Below are 25022 nucleotides of genomic sequence, written 5' to 3' on the forward strand. Positions count from 1 at the left end.
AAAATACAGATAGGGCCGACGCCTGGCCCTTGATAGTACTCAAGGCCAGCTTCATTTACAATCCCATCTGTAGGAATTCAAGGATCCTACCATATATATTTTCTGGGGTGCCAACCCCTGTATTCAAACCAGGAGACATATTCCTTCCAGACTCTATAGTATGACTCTGGAGGGTGGCTTCCTAGCATTAACGAAAGTAAACACTACTGAAGGTGAAAGCCCACGGTCCTTTAGAATGTGGGTCTCAATAGCCAAACCGTTAATTTTAGCGATTGTAATGTAGGACGGAATATCGGACCTTGCACAAGAAGGTCTGGCCACAGTGATAGGGTCCCCTACCGCCGTCTTTATGATCTCGGGAAAACCAAGATCTCCTGGGCCAAGATCTCCTGGGCCACGCTGGAGCCACCAGAATCAACTTCTTCCCTTCCTGCTTGATCCTGCGAAGAAGGCACGGAAGCAGCAGAATCAGAGGGAACACATAGCTCAGTGAAAACTGATCCCATGAAAAGACCAAGGTGTCTGTCCCGCATGCCAGCGGATCCCTCGTCCTTGACACAAAGTTGTCGACCTTGTTGTTGAATCTGGACGCAAACAGATCCAAGTCTGGAACAACTCATCTTTGACATATCGACAGAAAAATGTCGGGGTGAAGGCATCATTCTCCCGGAAACAATTGTTGGTGACTCAAGTAGTTCCCCTGCCAATTTTCTATCCCTGGAAAGAAAATTTCCAATAGGCAAGGGACGTTGCTTTCTGATAGAACATTCACCTCTTTGGGTTTCACGACTTTTCGTGCCCCCTTGGTGATTGATGTAGACCGCCGCCGTGGCATTGTCAGATTGGATCCTGGCAGGACAATTCCGTAGTCTGAGCATTCAGGCCTCTAGGGCCAGACGTACTGCCAGAATTTCTAGAAGGTCCACTCTGACTTGGACCATTTCCCTTGGACAGATGCTTCTTTCAGGACTGCTCCCCAGCCTAGAAGGCTGGCATTCCTTTGTTATCACTTTCCAGGATACTGGTACAGAGGATCTCCCCTGTTGAATATTGATGGATATTAACCACCAATTGAGGCTCTGATGCACCTCGGGGAATAAGCACATTGGAAAGTACAAAGCCTGGACCTTCTTGTTCCAAGTTGACACAATACTGTTCTGCAGCAGTTTTGAATGAAACTGTGCATAAGGAACAACCACCATGTTTCCTAACAACTTCATGCAAAGCTGAATAGGAGTGTTTTTATGGAACTGATCCTTTCCTGGGGTAAGAATCCCTTCTTTTGAACTGTATCTATGATCAGCTCCAAGTACTGCAATCTCCTTGATGGTTTTAAGGAGGCTTTCTCTAGGCTGAGAATCCAGCTTAGGAATTCTAGGTAACTCACGGCTGAGACAAAACTTTGGTTTAAACAGATAACTGACTAATCCACTAAGAGTAGATTGTCTAAGTAGGCTAGAATTATTATACCCTGAGCCCTTAACCTGGCTAAAGGAGGGGCCGGGATCTTTGTTAATACTCGAGGTGCATTAGCTAGACCAAAAGGCAGAGCTACAAACTGAAAATGAAGATTTTCTACCTCGAAGCACAGAAATGTCTGATGAGCAGGAAAAATTGCACATGGAGATAGGCATCCTTGATGCCGTTCGATTCTAAAAATTCTCCTCCTTGTAAGATCTAGACAACTGATTGGATTGACTCCATGCGAAAGGAACGGATATTCAAGTGCCAGTTTAGATCCTTGAGATATAAAATAGGCCTGACGTCCCCATTTGGTTTCGGTACTGTGAAGAAGTTTGAATAAAACCCTGATCCCTGCTCCTCTGTGGGGACCTCCGATATCACCTTTTGAGACAAGAGATGATCCAGGGCCAGAAGAGAGACTTTCGTTTCCCTGGGTCTCTGGGAATGTTTGATCTTAGAAAACGAGGAGATGGGAATTCTCAGAACTCTAGTTTGTAACCTAGAGAAATTGAGGAAGCCATCCATCTGTCTTGGCATTGTTCCTGGCAGATCTTTTAAAAAAGTGTAAAAGCCTTCCCCCCCCACTCGAGTGAGCGGGGGCGCCCCTTCATAAGAAGGCTTTAGTATTTTGCTCCGTGAGTTTCCTGTCTCAGGTCTTCCTTTGGCCCTGGGACTGCCCTTGAGGTCTTCCTCTTGAACCTGACAGTGGAGGCCATCGTGACTGCCTGGAGGCAGATGCTCCAGGCACTAAAGAAGATGTACATTTAAAGGAAAAACAACTTCTTTTTCACTGGTAAAAGAGAACTTTTCCCATTAGAAATTCTTTGGATATATTTATCCAGATCGTCTCTAAATAATTGTTCAAAATGAAATGGGAAACTGGCCAAGGGCTTTTTACATGGCGCTTCGGCTGACCAATTTTTCAACCACAGGATTCTACGCAATTGTACCAGCCCTAGCATAAGCCGCGAGGCTTGGAGAATAGAATCTTTCATAGCATCTACTGTGAAACACAGTGCTTCTAATATGCCAGCCAGCTGCTGGGCCTGCTAATTTTGAGTACCTCTACAAACTGGTCCTTTATGGACAGATACTCCAATTGCTGCCAATACCGGCTGAGCAACTGAACCTGCAAGAGAAACGTTATTTTTAAAAAGAAATTCCAAATTTTTATCTGTTGGATCCTTCAACATTTGCGCATTGTCTACAGGACAAGTCAGGTTCTTGTTTACAGAGGATAAAGCGGCATCAATCGATGGAATCCCCAATCTCTTACAGAATTCCTCCTCCATAGGATAAAGTATAGAAAACTTTTAAAGGAGGAAAAATAGGATTTTTAAAACAGTTTACCTATAAAATCCTTTTCTTTGATGTACATCAGGGGACACAGAACGATAGTAATTACTATCTGGGTTATATCAGCGTATCAGGTGCTAGCCCCTTAAGGCGTGAACTTCCCCCACATAACCCATCCCACTACTGGGAGTCCTCAGTTTTGTAGCCAAGCAATATAAGTGTATAAGAAGAAGGGAGGGACCTCTGTGTCCTCTGATGTACATCAAAGAAAATGATTTTATAGGTAGGCTGTTTTAAAAATCCTATTTTCTTTTATTACATCAGGGGGCACAGAACCATAGTAATTACTATGTAGGATGTCCCATAGCAATGGCAAATGAAGGGGGGGGGCAGAACAAAAAACAGGAGGCCAGAGGACTCATACTGCAGTATATGCTGTGCCCAAAGGCAATATCCTCATGACCCTTAATATCGATTTGATAAAATCGGATAAACGTATGAACCAAAGACCAAGTCACGGTCAAACAGATCTGAGCCATAGAGGCCTGATGATGCACCAAGAGGCACTAATCGCCCTGGATGAGTGTGCTCTTAATATGAGAAGGAAGAATTTTCTTCTTTAAGTTGAAGCTTGAACAATCACTTTGATAAATCCATTTGGAAATAGTGGATCTTGATGCTGCCTTTCCACATCTTGGACCCTCTGGCAGTCCAAACAAACCTGTGTTTGCGAACCTGAGCGGCCGCCTTTAAATAGACTCTGATCACTCTTACTGCATCAAGAGAATGTAGTGCTTTCTCTTCCCCAGATTAATGCTCTGGGGAAAAAGAATGAAGAATAATATCTTGGTTTAAATGAAACCCGTTACCACTTCTGTTAAGAATTCAGGATGAGGACATAAAACCACCTCATACTTATGCATGATGAAATATGGCTCTTACAAGACAGAGCCGTTAGTTAAGCTACTCTCCTAGCAGAAGAAATGGCAAGCAGAAAAGATCATCTTTCTAGTGAAAGAACCAAGGGAATTTCTTGTAAGGTTCAAACAGCTGATTTAGCAAAGCCGACAAGACTAATTTTAAATCGCAAGGATTTAGAGATGCCTTGATATGGGGAATAAACCGTGTTACCCCCTGAATAAGCTATGCACCAAGAGTGGGAAGCAAGAGGCCATAGGAAAAGCCACCGAGGCCTGGATCTGGCTCTTGATAAAAGTCAAGGCCAGCTTCATTTCAGATCCCATATGCAGGAATCAGGAATCCTGCCTATTGACATACTTCCTGGGGTGCCAACCCCTGGATCCACACCAAGAAACCTATGCCTTCCAGACTCTATAGTAAGTGATTCTGGAAGCTGGAATCCTGGCCTTAGTCAAAGTATCACTAGCGAAGGAGATCACCCACAATCTTTTATAGAGTGGGATTCAACAGTTAAACCTGTTAAACTCTTTGTCTGTAAGGTAGGATGAAATACTGGACCTTGTGCAAGGAGGTCTGGCTATAATGGCAGAGTCCAAAGGACTCCTACTGCCATCTTTATGATCTTGATAAATTAAGATCTTCTGGGACCCACTGGGGCCACCAGAATCACCTCCTTTTGTTCCTGCTTAATCCTGCGGAGAAGGTGCGGAAGTAGCAGAACTGGAGGAAATGCATAGATCAAAACTGATCCCCTGGGAAGACTAATGTGTCTGTTCCACCTGCTAGCGGAACCCTTGTTCAACATAAAGTTGTCGACCTTGTTAATGAATCTGGACGCGAGTAGGTCAATGTCCGGAATAACCCATCTGACATATTTCTAGGAAGATGTCGGGGTGAAGAGATCATTCTCAGGGGAAATAATTGATGGCGTCTCAAGTAGTATGCCTGAAAAATTTGAATTTCCGATAGGCAAGGAGTCTTGTGTTCTGCCAAAGCTAGAACATTATTCACCTCTCTTTGGGCTACACAACTTCTCGTGCCTCCCCTGGTGATCGATGTAAGCCACTCCCGGGGCTCTGTCAGACTGAATCCTGTCAGGAAAGTCCCGTAGTCTGATCGCTAAGTTTCTAGGGCCAGATGTACTGCCTGAAACTTCCAAAAAAAGTCTATAGGCAAGGTCCTCTAACCTGGACCATCTCCCCTGGACAGAATCTTCTTCCAGGGCTGCTCCCCAGCCTAGAAGGCTGGCAACTGTTGTTAACACCTTCCAGGATAAAGATTTTCCCTCTTGCTGGATAACCACCAGTTTAGGCTCTGACTTACGTCGGGAGCCAAGTGTATTAGAAACAAACAAGGCCTGAATCTTCTTTATTCCAGAACGACAAGATGGTGTCTTGAAGCAGTCTTTGAGTAAAACTGGGCGTAAGGAACGGCCTTGAAGAAGGCCACCATTTCCCCTAAAAATCTCCTGCAGCCGAATGAAGGAATTTTCCTTTATTCTGATAAGTTATATTAGTCCTACAATGGAACTGGTTCTAGTCTGGGGTAAGAATACCTTCTTCTGTATGGTATCTATAACCAGCCCCCAAGTAACCTCCTTGATGGTTTTAAGGAGAATCTTCCTAGGCTGAGAATCCAACCTAGAGATTTCAGATATCTACAGCTGAGATCAGACTCTGGTTTTAGACCTGAGCCTGAATGATCTATTAAAAGTAGATCTTCTAATAGGCTAGGGCCATTATGCCTTGGCTAAAGGAGGTGCCAAAATCTTTCAGAACACTTGCGGTGCTGTGGCTAAGCCGAGTGGTAGCACCACAACTGAAAAAATTATTTTATATTGCAAACCGCAGAAATTTCTGGTAAGCGGGAAACTTTGGCACATGGAGATATGCAACTCACCTCCTTGCAGGATGGAGACAGCCGATCAAATTATGAAAAGGATCAGATGTTTAAGTGCCGATTCAGATCTCTGAGATCTAGAGTGGGTCTTAGCTCTCTGCTTGGCTCTGGGACCTTAAAAGGTTTGAGCCAAAACCCTCTGTTCCACTAAGGGAATCTCTGATATCACCGACTGGGATAACAGCTTATCCAGAGGCAAGAAAGAGAGACTTCTCTTTTTTTTTGCTCTGGAACCTTAGGAACATTCTCTGAGGAGACGGAAACTCTTGCATAAAGACTGCCACATCAGCAGCCCCAAGGACCCGAACCCCAGATCCTCAGATCAAAAGCCTACTGAGCCATCCAGGCTCTTGGAACTGTAGTCATAACATAGAGAAAAAAATTGCAGAAATCCCTCTGCTCCTGACATTGTTCCTGCCAGGACCTTTCCCCTCACTCAAACGAGTGGGGGTGCTCCTTCATGAGAAGGCCTTAGCATTTTGATTTATGGGCTCTCTGCCCCCAAGATCCTGGTGCTGCCCTTGGGAACGTTCTCCTGAACCTGACAAATGAGACCGTCGAGACTGCCTAAAGTAGGGGTGTCCAAACTTTTTTCAAAGAGGGCCGGATTTCATGAAGTGAACATGCATGAGGGCCGACCATTTTGCCTGACTTTTTTTGAACCGTTAAAATGAAATGCAAATTAAATTTTTAACCAAAGTTTATTGCAAACGGCATACCGTATATACTCGAGTATAAGCCGAGATTTTCAGCCTCTTTTTTGAGGCTGAAAGTGCCCCCCTCGGCTTATACTCGAGTCACCGCTGTCTGACTGCCCGAACAGCGTGTCGAGCAGACAGACAGCGGCCATTCTACCTTTCAAAAGCCGCGCCTCCGCCTCCGCCTGTGATAGGCGGAACACTCAATTTCCCAGCAGTCAGTGTTCCGCCTATCACGGACATCGGCTCATCCTCGGATGAGCCGATGTCCGTGATAGGCGGAACACTGACAGCTGGGAAATTGAGTGTTCCGCCTATCACAGGCGGAGGCGGGGCTTTTGAACAGGGGAATGGCCGCCAGGGCGCCGACGAAGAGCGGCGATCCTGGCATGGGACGACACGGAGGCTCGGGACGGGACGACACGGAGGCTCGGGACGGGACGACACGGAGGCTCGGGACGGGACGACACGGAGGCTCGGGACGGGACCGGACGGGACCGCTCGGGACACAGGTAGGCTGGACACACAAGGCTGCACGGACACACACACACACACACACACACACACACACACACACACACACACGGATGGATGGACACACACACACACACACAGGGATGGATGGATGGATGGATGGACACACACACACACACACAGGGATGGATGGATGGACGCACACACACACAGGGATGGATGGATGGACACACACACAGGGATGGATGGATGGACACACACACAGGGATGGATGGATGGACACACACACAGGGATGGACGGACACACAGGGATGGACGGACACACAGGGATGGACGGACACACACAGGGATGGACAGGCATATCTCACCCTCGGCTTATACACGAGTCAATAGGTTTCCCAGTTTTTTGGGGGTAAATTGGGGGCCTCGGCTTATACTCGGGTCGGCCTATACTCGAGTATATACGGTACTTTTCATTTCGTCACATGGATGACAAATCTACACAGGTGTTAAAATCACTCTGCCTTTCATATATGAAGGCCGGATGAAAAAAAAAAATCCAGGAAGCTGAAATATATGTCAGGAACATTCTAAAGTACATTAATAAAGGCTGTCTGTCAACTTTAAAGCTAAAAAAAAAATATGAACAGGAACATAAAACCAAGTGTCCATCTTGTGAAATATAGTCATAACTGATTTAGACCAACTGATACTAACTGAGATTTTACATTAATCTGAATTGAAAAAGAAAACTTGTCTGCATTAATGTAAAGGGTGAAACTGAGATCTGGACTGCAGCACATAGGTCAGGTCTGGGTCAAAGGCAGTGGTTTTGATGCGCAAAATGTCCCGCAGGTGAGAGTCACTTAGTCTTGTCCTCACGCGGTTCTTGTTAAAGTTCATAACAGAGAACGTCTTCTCACATATATATGTTGAGCCAAACAAGCTCAGCATTTTCTTAGCCAATGTTCGAATCTCTTGAAACCGGCTTTTATCCAGTTGGCGATAAAAGATCACAAGAGAGAGTAGTTGGTGACGACTGCGTAACTCGCTGTCACAATGCAGCTCAATGAGCTCAAGCTGCAGCTGATCTGGAGCATCATCGGGGTCAACAGAGAATGGAAAGGAGAAAAGGCTGATCTCCTTTTCAATAGCTGCAAAATCCTGAAAGCGCAGTTTAAACTCCCCAGCCAGAGATGTGATGTCTGCTGCATATCTGCTCATTTGCGCACTGATATTGTCCTGTGGAAAACTGGTCATTATTTCCTGCAACGCTGAAAAATGTATAAGATTGGGTTATGCTTGTGACAACTGCCTTATGAAAAGTTGCAGCTTTGTTCCAAAGGCTTTGAGGTGTGAATAAAGCTGCATCTTTCCCCTGAAGACTCGTGTTCAGGACATTCAGATGCTTGGTTATGTCAACTAGAAACCCCAAATCGGCCAGCCACATCGGATCAGATAGTTCTTGCATTGGTTGTCCCTTTGTTTCCAAGAATTCTCCAATTTCCTTTTTGAGAGAGTAGTAACGCTGCAGTGCAGACCCCCGACTGAGCCATCTTACATCGTTGTGATATAAAACATCTTCGTATTCAGCCTGGATGTCCAGTAGAAACTGTTTAAACTGGCGGTGGCACAGGGCTTTAGAGCGAATAAAATTAATAGTCTTCACCGCCGGTTTCATAACATGGTCATATTTGAGATGTTTAGCACAAAGAACTTGTTGATGAATGATACAGTGGAGTTTAATAGCTTTGCCTCCTTCTTCAATCACCTTGTTACAGATTAGGGCTGCTAATCCACTTCTCTCACCAGCCATGGCAGGTGCCCCATCAGTAATAATCCCAGTAACTTTGTTCCAAGGCAGTTTCATGTCATTTATGGCGGAACTAACAGAAACAAACAAATCTTTTCCTCTTGTTTGGTCCGTAAGACTCTGGAGGTCAAGTAGCTCTTCAGTCACATTCATTTCATCGTCCACCCCTCATAAAAATCAGCAACTGAGCCGTGTCAGATAGGTCCGTGCTTTCATCACAGGCTATTGAAAAGAAATCAAAATCCGCTCCTTTGGATGTCAACTGTCTCTTAATATCTGATGAAATCTCTTCAATTCTCCGTGCTACAGTGTTACGAGCCAGGCAAATGTTGGCAAACTCTTGCTTCTTCTCTGGACAGATATTCTCCACCATTTTCATAACGCATTCTTTGATGAAGTCACCCTCAGCAAAAGATCTGCAATTTTTAGCAATTAACGTTGCCACCTCATAGCTTGCCTTTGTGGCATTTTCATTTGACTCACAGGCTCTTATGAAAAATCGCTGTTGCGACATTAAAACAGCTTCAAGTAGCTTCAACTTTTCACTGCGGTCGCGCCCTGTTAGCTTGTCATATGTGCTATGTCGCGACTGGTAGTGCCTCTTGACATTAAATTCCTTATAAACAGCCACAGTCTCTTGGCATATCAGACAAACACAGTGATTCCGTATTTCAGTGAAGAAATATTCCACTTTCCACTTGTCCTGGAAGCGGCGGCCCTCACTGTCAACTTTCCTTCTCTTGTTTACAGTCGCCATTTTAGAAATTGACCAGAATGGGAAAATTATTATGTAAGCGCAGTGTCAGATGTTTTGGTCTAAGCGTGTTCGTCCCATACACGAATACACCGCCCAGCAAGAATTCTGCTACCTTTTGCACCTGTGTGTGGGGAAGATGAGCTGTTATTTGGATATATATATATATTTAATTCTCTTTCTCTTCATTTCTCTCTCTCGCTTTAATTCTCTCTCTCTCTCTCTCTCTCTCTCTCTCTCTCTCTCTCTCTCTCTCTCTCTCTCTCTCTCTCTTTCTCTCTCTCTTTCTCTCTCTCTTTAATTCTCTTTATTTCTCTCTCTAATTCTCTTTAATTCTCTTTATTCCTCTCTCTCTTTAATTCTCTCTCTCTTTAATATTCTCTCTCTTTAATATTCTCTCTCTTTAATATTCTCTCTCTTTAATATTCTCTCTCTTTAATATTCTCTCTCTTTAATTCTCTTTACCTTTTTTCTCCTCTGTTCTGGCTTTCAGGCAGCTGACAGCGCGCGGCGCCGCAGCCAATCCGCGCTGCCAATCACAGGCACTGAGAGATCTGCAGCTGCTGCAGGGACAGCTCAGTGTCTGCTATTGGCGGCGTGTGCTGTCAGCTTCCCGGAGGCCTTGGACCGCCCCCAGCATCTGATTGTCAGTGGGAGGCGGGGATGAGAGGCGGGGTGAGAGGCACTAGCAGCCAATCACCGTCACCAATCCCCGCCGGAATCACAGGCTCCGGACCTGCCGCACACGCCTCAGCTTGTCAGAGAGGCGCTCGGGGTGTGCGGAGCCAGGCGGGCCATAATGCAGGAGAAGCTGGGGGCAAGGTGGGGGCCATACAAAACCGGACCGCGGGCCGGACTTTGGACATGACTGGCCTAAAGGCAGATGCCCCAGGCATAGGAGAGGCTGCACAATTAAAGGAGACATGTTTAACCTCCTTTTACTGGTAAAGAGCGCTTTAACCCTTTTGGATGTACCTATCCAATCTAAATAGCCATACCCCAGGAAGTCCTACTTCCTGCATGTGTGGCCGGTGTCTGACACCCCCACGTGGAATATGGGCACTCCCCATCCTCTTTCAAAAAAGAAGCTGGGTTTCCCACGAGCATCATGGCAGGGAGTAAATCCGCTGCTCCAGTGAGGTCTGCCAAAAACATTTTTATTTCTTTTTTTAACCAAAAGAATAAGGCAGCTGGCTGGCATCAAATAAGACAAACACCACCAATCTGGGGCCCCAGGAAGTGATCAGAACCCCCTTCCTCTTACCTGAGAGTCTGAGCTGGCTTAGAAGGAGAGGAGAGTGGAGCTTCTGCTGTTTCCAGCGTCAGAATGGTGAGTGCTTAATATAGCCCCTAGTGGTGACACACAAACATGACAACATAATACATGGAAGGAGACATTCCTGAGAAAATCTCCCCTACCTTATCCTCGCAGCAGGGTTTTATCAGAGATAAAAAAAACAATCTTCATCCTTCACGGTAGGCTCCGAGACCTTAAAGGAAACCTTCAGGTACCAGGGAACACTCAGGTTGACCCACAATCCTGGACCTGCGACAGCACCCTGCCAGTAAACTTTTATTGGCCTTACTACCAAAAAGTACTGGATCCCAGGGCCTAGCTCTCAAAAGCATTCGCAAGCAAAACCTTGTGTCTTCGGATTACAAGGCCCAGGTACCATTCATTTAGTCCATTACAGGGACATCAGAACGGATCCGGTCAGGATGGCTGGCTCTCATCAAGGATTACTGCCCGTGGAGCTCAGTACAACACATCCTTACTCGTGCCCAACATCTTAGACACTGGCAAAAAAAAACTGAGGACTCCCAGTAGTGGGAGGGGTTATATGGGGGAAGTTCACGCCTTAAGAGGCATGCCAGTGTCCAGCACCTGATACGCCAATATAACCCACATAGTAATTACTATGGTTCTGTGTCCTCTGATGTAAGAAAAGAAAAACAGTTTATCTGGGTGCTCCCACTCAGAATACATAAGTTTCTTTAGTCATGAATGGAGGTACCATCAGATAGGGGAGGCTTTAGTGATCCCAAACCAGAGGTGGGCTCATCGATTGACTGCGTTAGAGGCAACAAAAAAGTTGAGCGGACCAATATAGTGAGGGAGTGTACCACCAACTGTCTCTCCTGTGAGGCCATTCATTCCATATTAGGATCTTCAGAACAGGAGTCATCAGCCTCTTCCTGATCTTTTGAGAGAATTTCATGATATCTTGCCTCTTGCTCCTCAGTATGAGAGTCCTAAGCAATGGACGGGGATCTTCTTCGCTTAGGCCCACTGCAGGAAGCGAATAAAGCATCAATCTTCTGCTTCAAACTTGAAATGGTAGAAGAAAAAACTCCCTCAGTGACATATATAGGGGCTGTAGTGTCTAGAACTGCTGTAACACCAGTCCCCCCTGATGGCGCACTCTGATCGGCCACATCACTTAGAGGAGGATGCAATCTTTTTAGATATGGATCTAGATTGTTGTGAAACAGATCTTCTAGAACCCTTTGAGGTGTTCCTTGTCCCTCTTCCGCTCATAGCCTGATGCACCAAGCAGAGGCACTACCAGAAGGAATGCATACACTGCTTGGGCTATAGTCCAGCACAATTGCTGCTATTAAAGCCCAGCCTGATGCAGCAGTAAAAATGTGTCAAAGGAAAGACCCCTTAACGCCACCTTTTGCTCGTGTCCCTCCACCTGCAGTAACACACAAAGGTGCTTTTAAAACTTTGCCTCCTCGTGTTGGGCATCGGAGAATGCCGGCGCTGCTAAGTACCATCCCTCCACATTGCCTACGGCTCTTCCCCCCCCCTTAAAATAAAGCACAAGGGGCAGACTACAGATCCTCTTGGACCTATAGGAAGAAACAGCATGGTGCGGGGGGCGGGCCAGTTTTCTCTGCTTTTTTATTTCAAAGATAAACTTTATAGCGCTTCTTCTACTGTCAGCACAGGGGGTCGATAAACGGGGAGAAGAACCCCCCTCAAGCTTACGGGAGGCCCTGCTGTCTGGCTGGAGGAAGAAGCATCTCAGCTCTCTGACAAAGCGTGTTCTCTCAGCGAGAGGTGGTGAATGCTCAATACAGCCCCCCAGTGGTGACATATAGGCATGACAACATTTTACTGATCTTTAAAGGAGACATGCATAAGAAAAATACAAAAAATGTATTTAGAAAACTCCACTTACCTTTCCCGCGGCACGGTTTTCGGTGGTAAACCAACAGACCCAATCTTCACCCTACACGGTGGCTTCCGTTAAACCTTCAGGAGCTGGGGATCCTCAGGAAACCCACTATCCTGGAGCTGTAACAGCACCCCACCAGTAAAACTTTATGGCCTTACTACCAAAAAGTACTGGATCCTGGGGTCCAGCTCTCCAAAAAGAGAAGCATTCACAGGCAAAACCTCCTTTCTTCGGATACGAGGCCCGGGTACCATTCAATTTGGTCAGAAGAGACACTTTGAATGGATCTGGTCAGCATGGCTAGCCCCAGCAAGAATTGCTCCAGTGGAGCTCAGCACAGCACATTTTTACACGTGCCCAACACTTTAGACACTGGCCAAAAAACTGAGGTACTCCCAGAAGTGGGAGGGGTTATATAGGGAGGGCACTTTTTGTCTTAGGGCATGCCTGTAAAAATCGAGTTATTACTGTATTAACTATATTTCAATAATTCATATTGATGAGGAAAGTTCCAAGAAAATCCGTTCAGTTCTTGTGTAAAAACTCAAAATTTGATTTAATAATAAAAACAGCAAAATATTACAAAAACAGTGTCAAAATGTAGAATATAAAATAGCATCGATAAGCTTCTAATTCTTGAAATTAAGATAGAGAGTGTGTGTGTGTGTGTGTGTGTGTGTGTGTGTGTGTGTGTGTGTGTGTGTGTGTGTGTGTGTGTGTGTGTGTGTGTGTGTGTGTGTGTGTGTTTAAGGTGGTCTGTAAGCCTCCTTCAATGTCTCCTCGTATCTGCTGGAGTGCAAATCTGCTCTCTAGAAACAGCCCGTCTGTATTTTTACTAACTTACTACTCCTACAACTAACTCCCCCACCCTTTTCCCAATTAAGGATGGTTTAAGAGTTCCGCTGGGCTATGTTGTTCCACAGAATGCCTGCGAATTTTGAATGAGCAAGTTCCCTCCCACCTCATCCAACAGGATGTTGAAATACAAATCCGTCTCTAATCAAAACATTCCATTGGGATGCCAAAACTGCCATGTATTAAACCTTTTAACTTATACAATACAAGTTTCCTATCTTCTAAACCAAATAGGCGGCACAGTGGTGTAGTGGTTAGCACTCTCACCTAGCAGTAAAAAGGGTTGCTGGTTCGAATCCCAACCACGACACTACCTGCCTGGAGCTTGCATGTTCTCCCTGTGCATGCATGGGTTTCCTCCGGGTACTCCGGTTTCCTCCCACATTCCAAAGACATGCAGGTAGGTTAATTGGCTTCTGTCCAAAATTGGCCCTAGAAATGAATGAGGACGTTGGATTGTGGGCTCCTTGAGGGTAGGGACCAATCACTCAGGTTGAACTGGATGGACTAGTGTCTTTATTCAACCTTACTAACTATGATACTATGAATACTACATATATCAGTAGATGGATTATACACATTTACAATATAATGAACTTAATAATAATCCTAATCAGGAAATATTGTAATATAAAGAAATAACTTACTTTTAGATAACATACTGAAACTCTGTCTTTGGACAAGGATGTAATCTTATCTCTTGGGATGGGGGGAGGTGAATGGTCAACTCACTCTAAACTACAGCCATATGCGAGATGTACATAGAACTGCTTTTCTCAAGAAATGTATTTGAAGCTTCAAACAGACTTTTATATTTATATATATATATATATATATATATATATATATATATATATATATATATATATAATTTCACTTTATCCATATCTAGAATACATGATTATATACATAAACAAGTCAATTATATTCTAACAGTGCCAGTGTCCATCACCTGAAGGTGGCCTATAACCCACATAGTAACTGCTATGGCTCTGTGTCCTGTGATGTACAATAAGAAAAAACATTTAAATAAGTAAATATAATATTCCTTCCTATTTATATACTAACACTATCAGTGCAAGGATTAAAAAAAAAGTTCATGTTATTTTAGAGAGAGAAGTTCTGCTTTAATGTTCATTCGAGCCTTGGTTAACCCTGTCGGCACCAACTCGCTTGACAAACTTCAATCTGAAAATTGAAGGAGCCAGGCAAAAAACTTCCAGCCTAACATTGACTGCAACCAATCAGATACAGTCACTGTTCTTGTATTCTGACACCCGCATGACCACTGTTTTTTACAGTACACTAGGCAGCTAGGGAGAATTCTCCATATACACTGTTTAGAATTGATAGGGGAACTGAGTGATTACATTCAATCTGCAGGGCTCAACAAGTGAAAGCGACACATGAATTCCTACCTTTACCAGCAGCTCTGTCTTATGTGGCTCACTGATTTATTATCAACAATGATTCTGCAGATATGTTGAATTAAATGTTTAACATGCATCCAGCCCCCAGAGAAATACATACGCACACATATATACATGCACAGTTCAAATGATCTGCTCATTTGTCTTTCACCTCAACATTTGCATGCTCATCTGTGTGATCTTTTGGGAATTAAGCATTTAAAGATCCCAGGCCTGATGCATAAAATAGTATGTTTTTTTTTGTAGACTGCACACCTCTCTGCACTAATATTCAAGAGAACCACATGGCCATGATTAATAATGTGTAAAAAAGAGCATGCATGCACAAATGTAAAAATCATATAAAAATAGTATTAGAAAAAGCATAAAAACAACAACAAATGTCATCCAGAAAAGACATACCAAAATAGCGTCCAGTAAAGCCACTGTATCATTGCTTTCAAATTTTTTGTTGTTAGTGAACCAATGAATGAGACCCATAACAAGTGGCTCATATAGTTGTCTTGTTACCTAGGCAAAAATATAGAGCATGCTTAGTGTAATATTTTACAAAGTAAGAAAAGTTTTTCTTTTTTTTTTCATACAGAACATACTTTGTTTAAAAATATAGAACTAATGTTAACGATAGTACTGTTTTAAAAGCAGCTACTTCAATACAGTTTATAGAAAAGTGTGGGCTCTGTTTTACCAGCCAGATTTTTTTGGAGGTGGTTTTGTGACCTCTGTCATTTAGCAATGGCATATTTTCCACCTCCACCGCACACTTTGTATGAATCAACTCTTAAAGTGTTTCTAAAAAGGTAAAAAGTTTAGCTTAATGCATTCTCTGCATTAAGGTAAAAAAAAAACTTCTGTGGATAGCTCCCCCACCCCCAGCCCCTCCTTATACTTACTTGAGCCCGATCTCAATCTGCAGCTGTGCACGAGAGCAGTTGCTCTCTCCCTCCTCATAGGCTAAGAGATTGTAAATCACAGACAGTCAGGAAAGAGTGGGGATGGGGACAAGTCAAACTCTGTGTGTCAATGTACAAGTGCCCACATAGCGAGTGGCTTGCTATGAGGGCACCCAGCAGCAGGGGAGGGGAGCCGAGAGAACCATTGGGGGACCTGAGAATAGGAGGTTCAGGGCTGCTCTGTGCAAATCATTGCACAGAGCAGGTAAATATGTTTACACTTTAAGCCCATCAACTGCTCAATGAATGATCACCAGCACAAGCAATAATCGTTATTTTTCTCTTACAGCCTGTTTAATATCAGGATATGTGCACTTCAGAAAAGGCTGATTGGCTCTGAGTGATGCCTCTCCAAGAAATCCTGCTATGCTGTAGATTACAGCAGACCAATATCAAGACAACATTTAGTAACTTTGTTGTAATGTTTAATGAATAAAATATTTTTTCTTCATCATAACTAATCTGTATGCCTAAATTATTTTATTTTTTAAGGCTATATAAAACTTGTATTCAATTTAAAAACCCACTACTTTTATTATAAGGCTGACAAAAGCATAAAAAGGTAATATTTTCCTATTTTTGGAATTTATTCATTTTTTTCACTGAAAGCGGTTCTGCACCTAAAATAAAAATATTAAAAGCCAGCAGCTACTAATATTGCAGCTGCTGACTTTTAAAGCGGGAGTCCACCGGGAGTTCCGTCATTTTTTATTTTTTTTTAAAGCCAGCAGCTACAAATACTGCAGCTGCTGACTTTTAAAATAAGGACACTTACCCGCCCAGCGCGCCCGCGATGTCGGCACCCAAAGCCGATCTCTCGATCGTCTCTCGGGTGCTGCCGCCGCCATCTTGGGTATGGGAAGTGGAGCCTTTCGGCTTCATTTCCCGGTTCCCTACTGCGCATGCGCGAGTCGCGCTGCGCAATAAGAATGGTCCCCGCTGTCTCTGGGATCCATGTGTTTCCCAGCAGGCAGCGGGGGACTTTCGGAAAGGGGCGTAGATTCTGCGGAAAGGGGCGTACCTTTTGCAGAATCTACGCCGCAAGTGGGTGCAGATATCTGTACTGTACAGGTACTTGCACCCCCCTCCCCCCTGAAAGGTGCCAATTGTGGCGCCGGAGGGGGGGGGGGGCTCCAATGAGTGGAAGGTCCACTTTAGGGTGAACCTCCGCTTTAATAAAATCACACTTACCTGTCCCAGGGTCCAGCGATGTCGGCGGAGGCAGGTGACGAGTGATCGCTCGTCTCGCTGCTGCCCCCGCCGCCATCCTCTGTCAGGGAACCGGGAAGTGAAGCATTACAGCTTCACTTCCCGGTTCCCTACTGCGCATGCGCGAGTCGCTCTGAGCGTCTCTTATGGTCCCCTGCTGTGTCTCTGGGAACTGTGTGTTTCCCAGAACACAACGGGGGGGCGGGGCGTCTGCGGCGGTCTGCCCGGAAGTGGGTGCAGATACCTGGATTATCCAGGTAACTGCAACCCCCTCCCCCCTGAAAGGTGCCGATTGTGGCACCGGAGGGGGGGGGATCAGATTAGCGGAACTTTCCCTTTAGGGTGAAGAACCGCTTGAAGCCTCCAGCTCGCATGTCAACATAAGGGCATGATAAAAAAAAACATTCATCAGTGGAGGCTAGAGCTGCACGATTCTGGTTAAAATGAGAATTACAATTTTTTTTGCTTAGAAGATAGATCACGATTCTTGTTGCGTAACATCATCTATCACATTAAAACAAAAAAATTGGGCTAACTTAAAATTTTCGTGTTTTGTTTTTTATTATTCATTGAAGTGTATTTTTTTCCCAAAAATTATGTTTGAAAGACCGCTGGGCAAATACAGTGTGACATAAAATATTGCAGCAATTGACATTTTATTCCCTAGGGTCTCTGCTAAAATATATATAATGTTTGGGGGTTCCAAGTAATTTTCTAGCAAAAAATATTGATTTTAACTTAAGAAACAAGTGTCAGAAAAACATTCCGACTTTAAGTGGTTAAACTTCCTGCATTTACATGTTGTTAAAAACTTGGCAGACTGCCTGGATTTATGATCTAAGAAGGAAGTGTTAGTTACAATGTTTCATGTTAAAAACTTGGCAGACTGCTGGATGTTTTCTTTTGACAGCTAAGTCAGGGGGGTTGAATGGAGATCACTATTAATTGTGCAGCTCTATTAGAGACCCGAGTTATCATTAGGCGCTCAGATTGAGAGCCGCCACCTGTGTCAAGTGAAGGCTGGAGGTTGTTAAAGCCCGACTACACTGTATCTGAGCACCACAAACTGAAAATGTCATTCAATATATTTTTAATACTCAAAGCAAAGTGACCCACCCACCATCCATCCATGTCTCCATGCTTTATTTTGCTGAGAAATCACTTTGAAAAACACCTCCTAACATTTCTGGCCATGGGCATCTTGAGTAAGGGCAGATGATTTGTGTAGCATTTACTTCCTGGAATCCATCTTCCCTTAGCTCAGGCATGCAGGAAGGAGTGTGTACTTAGCCAAGAAAAACCCCACTCCTGAACCCTCCTTGGAAGTATGACATCATTAGGGGAAAAAAAAAAAAAGGCACAGAACTACAACCCTATGGACTTGTTCTAATGAGGTAATACTTTATTGAAATGAAATGGCAAGAGATATAAAATCCAGCAGATAAAGACGATGACACATCTCGGCCTCTACTGGCCCTACTCTTAGCCAAGCACTCATGGATAAAAGGCGTGTAGCGTGAAATGTGTCAGTATCTTTATCTACTGGACTTTATACCCCTTGCCATTTGAGTTCAATAAAGTATTACTGACTTTAGTTCACAGTGTTGCTGGCTGCTTTGATCACTTTGTATGACATAATTTGCCTAGGCCTGGAAACCAGGAAGTAACATTAAAAAAAAAAAAATTTAAATCAAGTAAATATGATAAACTATCCTATTTGCTAATCCTAGCAGCATAATTCCCCTTTCACATGGCAAGCTCAGTCAGATCCGCCTGTTTGTTTTGTTTTTTTAGGTGGATCCGAGCGGGCCATCCATTGACTTCTATGGGGAGACGGATGTCAGCGGAGATGTGTCCGCTGACACCTGTCTGCTATCCGATCTGCGAAAATCAGACATATGGCAACACGTTCACCATCTGTCTTGGCGGATCGGATGAGATCTGATGAAAACAGGCATGCTGTCCGTTTTCATCCGAACTCTCCATAGGAATTAGCGGCGCTCTGACAAACCCCTCCCTGCTCAGTGAGCGGAGATGAACCTGTCATCCGCCGGTTTAGCAGAGATCAATGGAGCGATCTCCTGCTGAGCTGGCGGACTCCGCTGAGCAGATCCGCCTCATATGAATGAGGCCTAAAGATTAAAAATAGTTAATGTTGATAAAGAGAGTGAAATTTCACTTAAAATGGGATAATATTTATAAACAGCTCTAGCACAGGATGTTATGCTGGGAGCCGTTTATATATAGATGGTTGGTGGGAAGGGGTTAAAGAAAACCTGTACCTTGGCTAAACTGGGCAAGGTTCCAGACACTATACTTCCTATAGTCATCCATCAGATGGGTGAGAACCTTTACCACTATTTCAGAGGGAAAAGGAAGTTGATTTATGCACATAAAGATATGTCAAAGTAGGTGAAGTAGCAGGCATATAACAAAGACAGATTTTTTTCTGGAGTTCTGCTTTAAGAAGAACACAAATTGAAAATGTTCAAACTACTCAGAATATTCATTAACCCCAAAGAATAAGGCAGGCCATACACAGTACAAATTTCTCATCAACACGGATAGTGCTCACAGGGGAATCCATCCAGCTGAGCCATTGTCTGCTCTCGGCAGGGGAAACCATCCCTGTCAGGAGAAGATGGTGATTATCGCTAGTGATTATAGCAGGAGTTTTTGATAATTGGAAGTGAATCCAGAAAGCTGGTTGCACCCAGTTGATCCATTGATCAACATGGTGCATTCAGCCTGCCCATTAACGATTCGGATCTCTTCCGGTTCAGCAGGAACCATGTATGGCCAGTCTAAGCAGTTGCATTCCACTGCCCATACCATTATCAGTGTCATACAGGATATAATTGCTAGTACAATGCAATGTTTTACCATATTAATATAGGCTTAGAACACTAGCAAACTTTGTACTAGGCTATCACTCAAAGGGTAATAACATCACAGCATTACCATGTATACAGTGCCTGGAAAAAGACCTTGAAATTTTCGATATTTTGTCATGTTACAACCAAAAATGTAAATGTCTTTTATCAGGATTGTATGTGATAGGCCAACACAAAGTGGCACATAATTGTGAAGTGGAAAGAAAAAAAATGATAAAATGGTTTTAAAATTGTTCTACAAATAAATATCTGTAAAGTGTGGTATGCATTTGTATTCAGCCCCCCTGAGTTAAAGCGGGAGTCTGCGTTTTTTTTTTTTTTTTTTTAAAGCCAGCAGCTACAAATACTGCAGCTGCTGACTTTTAAAATAGTGACACTTACCTGTCCAGCGCACCTGCGATGTCGGCACCGGAAGCCGATCTCTCGATTGTCTCTCAGGTGCTGCCGCCGCCATCTTGGGTATGGGAATCAGGAAGTGGAGCCTTTCGGCTTCATTTCCCGGTTCCCTACTGCACATGCGCAAGTCACGCTGCGCAATAAGGATAGACCAGCTGCCTCTGGGATCTGTGTGTTTCCCAGCAGGCAGCGGGGGACTTTCGGAAAGGGGCGTAATCTACGCTCCTTTCCGCAGAGAGCTATCCCAGAAGTGGGTGCAGATACCGGTACTGTACAGGTACCTGCACCCCCTCCCCCCTGAAAGGTGCCAATTGTGGCGCCAGAGGGGGGGAGGATTCCAATGAGCGGAAGGTCCACTTTAGGGTGGACCTCCGCTTTAATACTTTGTAGAACCACCTTCCGCTGCAATTACAGCTGCAAGTCTTTTGGAGTATGTTTCTACCAGCTTTGCACATATAGAGAGTGGATTTTATGCTCATTCTTCTTTGCAAAAGCACTCAAGCTCTGTCAAATTGGTTGGAGAGCATCTGTGAACAGCAATTTACAAGTCTTGCCACAGATTCTCAGTTGGATTTTGACTCGGCCATTTGAACACATGAGTATGCTTTGATCTAAACCATTCCATTGTAGCTCTTGCTGTATGTTTATGGTCGTTGTCCTGCTGGAAAGTGAACCTCCACCCCAGTCTCAAGACTTTGGAAGACTAACAGGTTTTCTTCTAAGATTGCCCTGTATTTGGCTCCATCCAACTTCCCATCAACTCTGACCAGCTTCCTTGTCCCTGCTGAAGAGAAGGATGATACTGCCACCACCATGTTTTACGGTGGGGATGGTGTCCAGTGTAATTTTTCCACCACACACAGCGTTTTGTTTTTAGGCCAGAAAGTTGAATTTTCGTTTCATCTAACCAGAGCACCTTCTTGCTGTGTCCCCCATATGGCTTCTCGCAAACTGCAAATGTGACTTCTTATGGCTTTCTTTCAACAATGGCTTTCTTCTTGATACTCTTCCATAAAAGGTCAAATTTGTGGAGTGCATGACTAATAGTTGTCCTGTGGATAGATTCTCCCACCTAAGCTGTGGATCTCTGCAGCTCTGCCCACCTGAGCTGTGGCTCTCTGCAGCTCCTCCAGAGTTACCATGGGCCTCTTGGCTGCTTTTCTGATTAATGCTCTCCTTGCCCGGCCTGTCAGTTTAGGTGGACGGCCATGTCTTGGTAGGTTTGCAGTTGTGCCATACTTTCAATTTTCAGATGATAGATTGAACAGTGCACAGCGAGATGTTCAAACTTCAGGATTTTTTTTCATAACCTAACCCTGCTATTAAACTTCTCCACAACTTTATCACTGACCTGTCTGGTGTGTTCCTTGGCCATCATAATGCTGTTTGTTCACTAAGGTTTTCTAACAAACCTTTGAGGGCATTACAGAACAGCTGTATTTATACTGAGATTAAATTACACACAGGTGGACCCTATTTACTATTTAGGTGACTTCTAAAGGCAATTGGTTCCACTATATTTTAATTAGGGGTATTAGAGTAATGGGGCTGAATATAAATGCTTGCCCCATTTAAGATATTTATTTGTAAAAAAAAAAAAAAAATTAAAATAATTTATCATCTTCCTTCTACTTGACAATTGTGTCACTTTATGCTGCTCCATCACATAAAAACCAAGTTCGACTTACCGGTAACTTGTTTTCCAGAAGTCTTTCAGGACAGCACCTGAGAGATAGTGACTCCTCCCTCATCCTTAGGAAACACCTTCTTCCTCCAAACTTTAAAGGGAGGCACCAGTTGTAGCAGAGAACCTCCGGCCCCGGCTGGAACACATACGTTAGTCACAGCGTAGCATAATAAAATACAATAGGGCGGGATGTTGCTGTCCTGAAAGACTCTGGAAAACAAGTTACCGGTACGTCTAACTTGGTTTTTCCCAAGGTGTCTTTCAGGACAGCACCTGAGAGGATAACAGAGACTTACCCCTTAGGGCGGGACAACAGCTTGCAGGACCTTCCTGCCAAACGCCTGATCGCTGGCAGATGTGAGGTCCAGCCTATATTTCACAAATGTGTGAAAACTCGACCATGCCGCCGCCTTGCAGATCTTTGTTCAGGGGTGGCACCAGCTCTCTCTGCCCATGTAGACGCCAGAGCCCTGGTTGAGTGTGCACAAATCCCTGCTGGTGGGGATAACCCTGCCTGGGAATATGCCTCTGAGATAGACAATTTCAGCCATCTTGCTAAAGAAACTTTAGAAGCTTGATAACCCTATTACCTGAAAAAAGTACAAACAGTGAATCTGAACGTCTGAAGAGCTAAGTCCTTTCTAAGTAACACAACAGAGCCCTCCTGACGTCCAACATGTGGAAAAGGGTCTCCTTCTGGGTTAACGCAGAAGGTTGGAAGTACTATGTCCCGAGTACGGTTCTGTACTGAAGCTACCTTTGGTAAGAACTAAGCATCTGTCCTAAGAATGACTCTGTCTGGAAAAATAGACAGATAAGGTTCCTTAATAGATAGAGCATTTAGCTCACTGATCCTGCGTGCAGAGACAACGGCAATCAGAAAAACGGTCTTTAACGTCAGATATCTGAGAGGCGCTTCATCCAGAGGCTCAAAAGGACCCATCGTTAGAGACTGTAGGACTACCGACAGATCCCATTTAGGAAAAACCTTAAGAGGTGCTGGTCTAGACCTCTTGAGAGCTTTAAAGAATCCTATCACCAACGGATCTGAGGCCAAAGCTCTTTCTAAAAACAGATAGTGCCGCCACCTGCACCTTCAGAGTACTAACCCCTAGTCCCTTGTCTGCTCCATCTTGTAAAAACTCTAGGATGCAAACAAGGCTCCCTGGGACCTGGGTGAATGAAATACACCATGTATTATAAACCTTCCAAACCTTAGAGTAAATGACCATTGTAACCCTTTTTTATACTTGACAAAAGAGTTGAGATAAAACAGCTGGAAAAACCCTTGCTCCTAAGGAGCTGCTTCTCAGAAACCAGGCTGTGAGAGCCAGGCTGGCCACTCCTGGATGATTTAACGAGCCTTGTACCAGATTGTGCCTGAGGGGCAAATGTCAACAAGGCTTGACTGCCAGTCCTAGAACGGTCAAAAACCAGGCCCTTTTTGGCCAAAAAATTTCAGAATTTTCCTTAAAATTAACGGAATTAACTGAAACGGGGGGAAAGCATAGCAAAGATGGAATTCCCATGGATATGCTAGCACATCTGTCCCCAGTGACCCGTCGCGATTGCTCAGGGAGAAGAACTGGGGAACCAGGGCATTATCTTTTGAGGCAAACAGGTCTACCTCTGGTTGCCCCCACTTTTCAGCAATCACTGCGAAAACCTCTTGGTTCAGAGATCATTCTGCTTCCTGAATAGGGTTCCTGCTTAGGAAATCCGCCACCCTGTTCAAGTCCCCTTTTAGGTGGACTGCCGAAAGCGACAACAAATGCCTTTCTGCCCATCGAAGATTTCTAGGGTCTAGTACTTGCAGCAACCTGCTCCTTGTACCCCCCTGCCTGTTTACATAGGCCGCAGCCGTGGCATTGTCTGTTAGGACCTGAACATGCTGGGACTGAAGAGCCTGAGCAAATGACTCCAGAGTTAAGGCAATCGCCTTGAGCCCTTTCCAGTTTGGGGACCTCGCGGCCTCTTCTTTGGACCAGGTTCCCTTAGTGAAAGACTTTCCTAGGTGGGCTCCCCACCCCCAGGAACTGGCATCTTTTGTTAGCCTTTTCTCGACTGGAAAAGCCCAGACTAACCATTCCAATAGGACATCCTGTCTCTTCCACCCCCACAGTGACCTTTTCACCTGGGTTGGCACTCTTACCTCTGCCTCTAGGGGTACCACTGTGTGATCCCAAGATCTCAGAAGAAAAGCCTGCAGACACCTGAAATGCAGCCTTGCCCACTGGCCAGCCGGCATTGTTGAGGTCAGAACACCCAAAGCTGACATAACCTGTCTTACTGTCAGACGCTGGCTGGTCTGCAGCATTGAAACTGCACTGTGAATCCTGCCCCTCTTGTCTAAAGGAAGAAAGATCCTTTGATCCACAGAATTGATTAGATACCCTAAAAACCAAATCTCCTGGGATAGGTTTAGGGAAGACTTTTGGAGGTTCAAAATCCACCCCAGAGCCTCCAAATGGCTGCATGCTCTGCCTAAATTGATCTGCAATTCTTCGCTTGATGGGGCGAAAAATAGCAGATCATCTAAATAAGGAATAACTGCGATTCCCTGAAGACGCAGCGGAGCCAACGCTTCTGCCATCACCTTGGAAACAATTCGGGATGACGATGACAGACCGAAGGGAAAGGCTCCGAACTGAAGACGATGAACCACGCCCCCCATCCTCACTGCCAACCTGAGGAACCTCTGAGACTGGGGTGAGATTGGGATATGCAGGTATGCATTCTTCAAATCTACTGATGCCATGAAGCAACCTGGCGTCAGAAGATTCCTGACTGAGTCCATCTTGAACCTTCTGTACATGATGGATTCGTTTAAAGGCTTTAGATTGAGAATCAACCGAAATTTTCCTGACGGCTTTTTTTTTTACCAGGAAGACATTGCGAATAAAACCCCTCCTGCCGTTTCTCTAGTGGAACTTGGACTACTACACCCTACTGCATCAGTTCCTCGAGAGAGGACTTCATGGCCAGGGCCCTTACCGAGTCCTGTGGGGTGTTTGTAATTAAAAACCTTTTTTGGGGGGGCTTTTGATAAAATCGAGTGTGTAGCCCTGCGAGAGAGTGGTCAGAATAAACTGAT

General features: G+C 44.6%; 1 protein-coding gene across 5 annotated transcripts in view; it reads right to left on the reverse strand.

Moving 5' to 3' along the window:
* PRKDC (protein kinase, DNA-activated, catalytic subunit) overlaps positions 1-25022 on the reverse strand; it is a 794135-nt gene that overhangs the window by 540391 nt on the left and 228722 nt on the right. For all 5 annotated transcript variants that reach the window (XR_013277654.1, XR_013277655.1, XM_077492661.1 and 2 more), the window contains exon 26: positions 15192-15299. Coding sequence is in view for 3 of the 5 variants with exons in the window: in XM_077492661.1 (XP_077348787.1) it covers positions 15192-15299 (108 nt within the window). In the remaining 2 variants the exon portion in view is untranslated. The remainder of the gene's footprint in view (positions 1-15191; positions 15300-25022) is intronic.

The sequence above is a fragment of the Lithobates pipiens genome, unplaced genomic scaffold, assembly GCF_037356315.1.
Source record: "Lithobates pipiens isolate NorthernLeopardFrog02 unplaced genomic scaffold, aLitPip1_a1.2 Scaffold_19, whole genome shotgun sequence".
Taxonomy (NCBI): domain Eukaryota; kingdom Metazoa; phylum Chordata; class Amphibia; order Anura; family Ranidae; genus Lithobates; species Lithobates pipiens.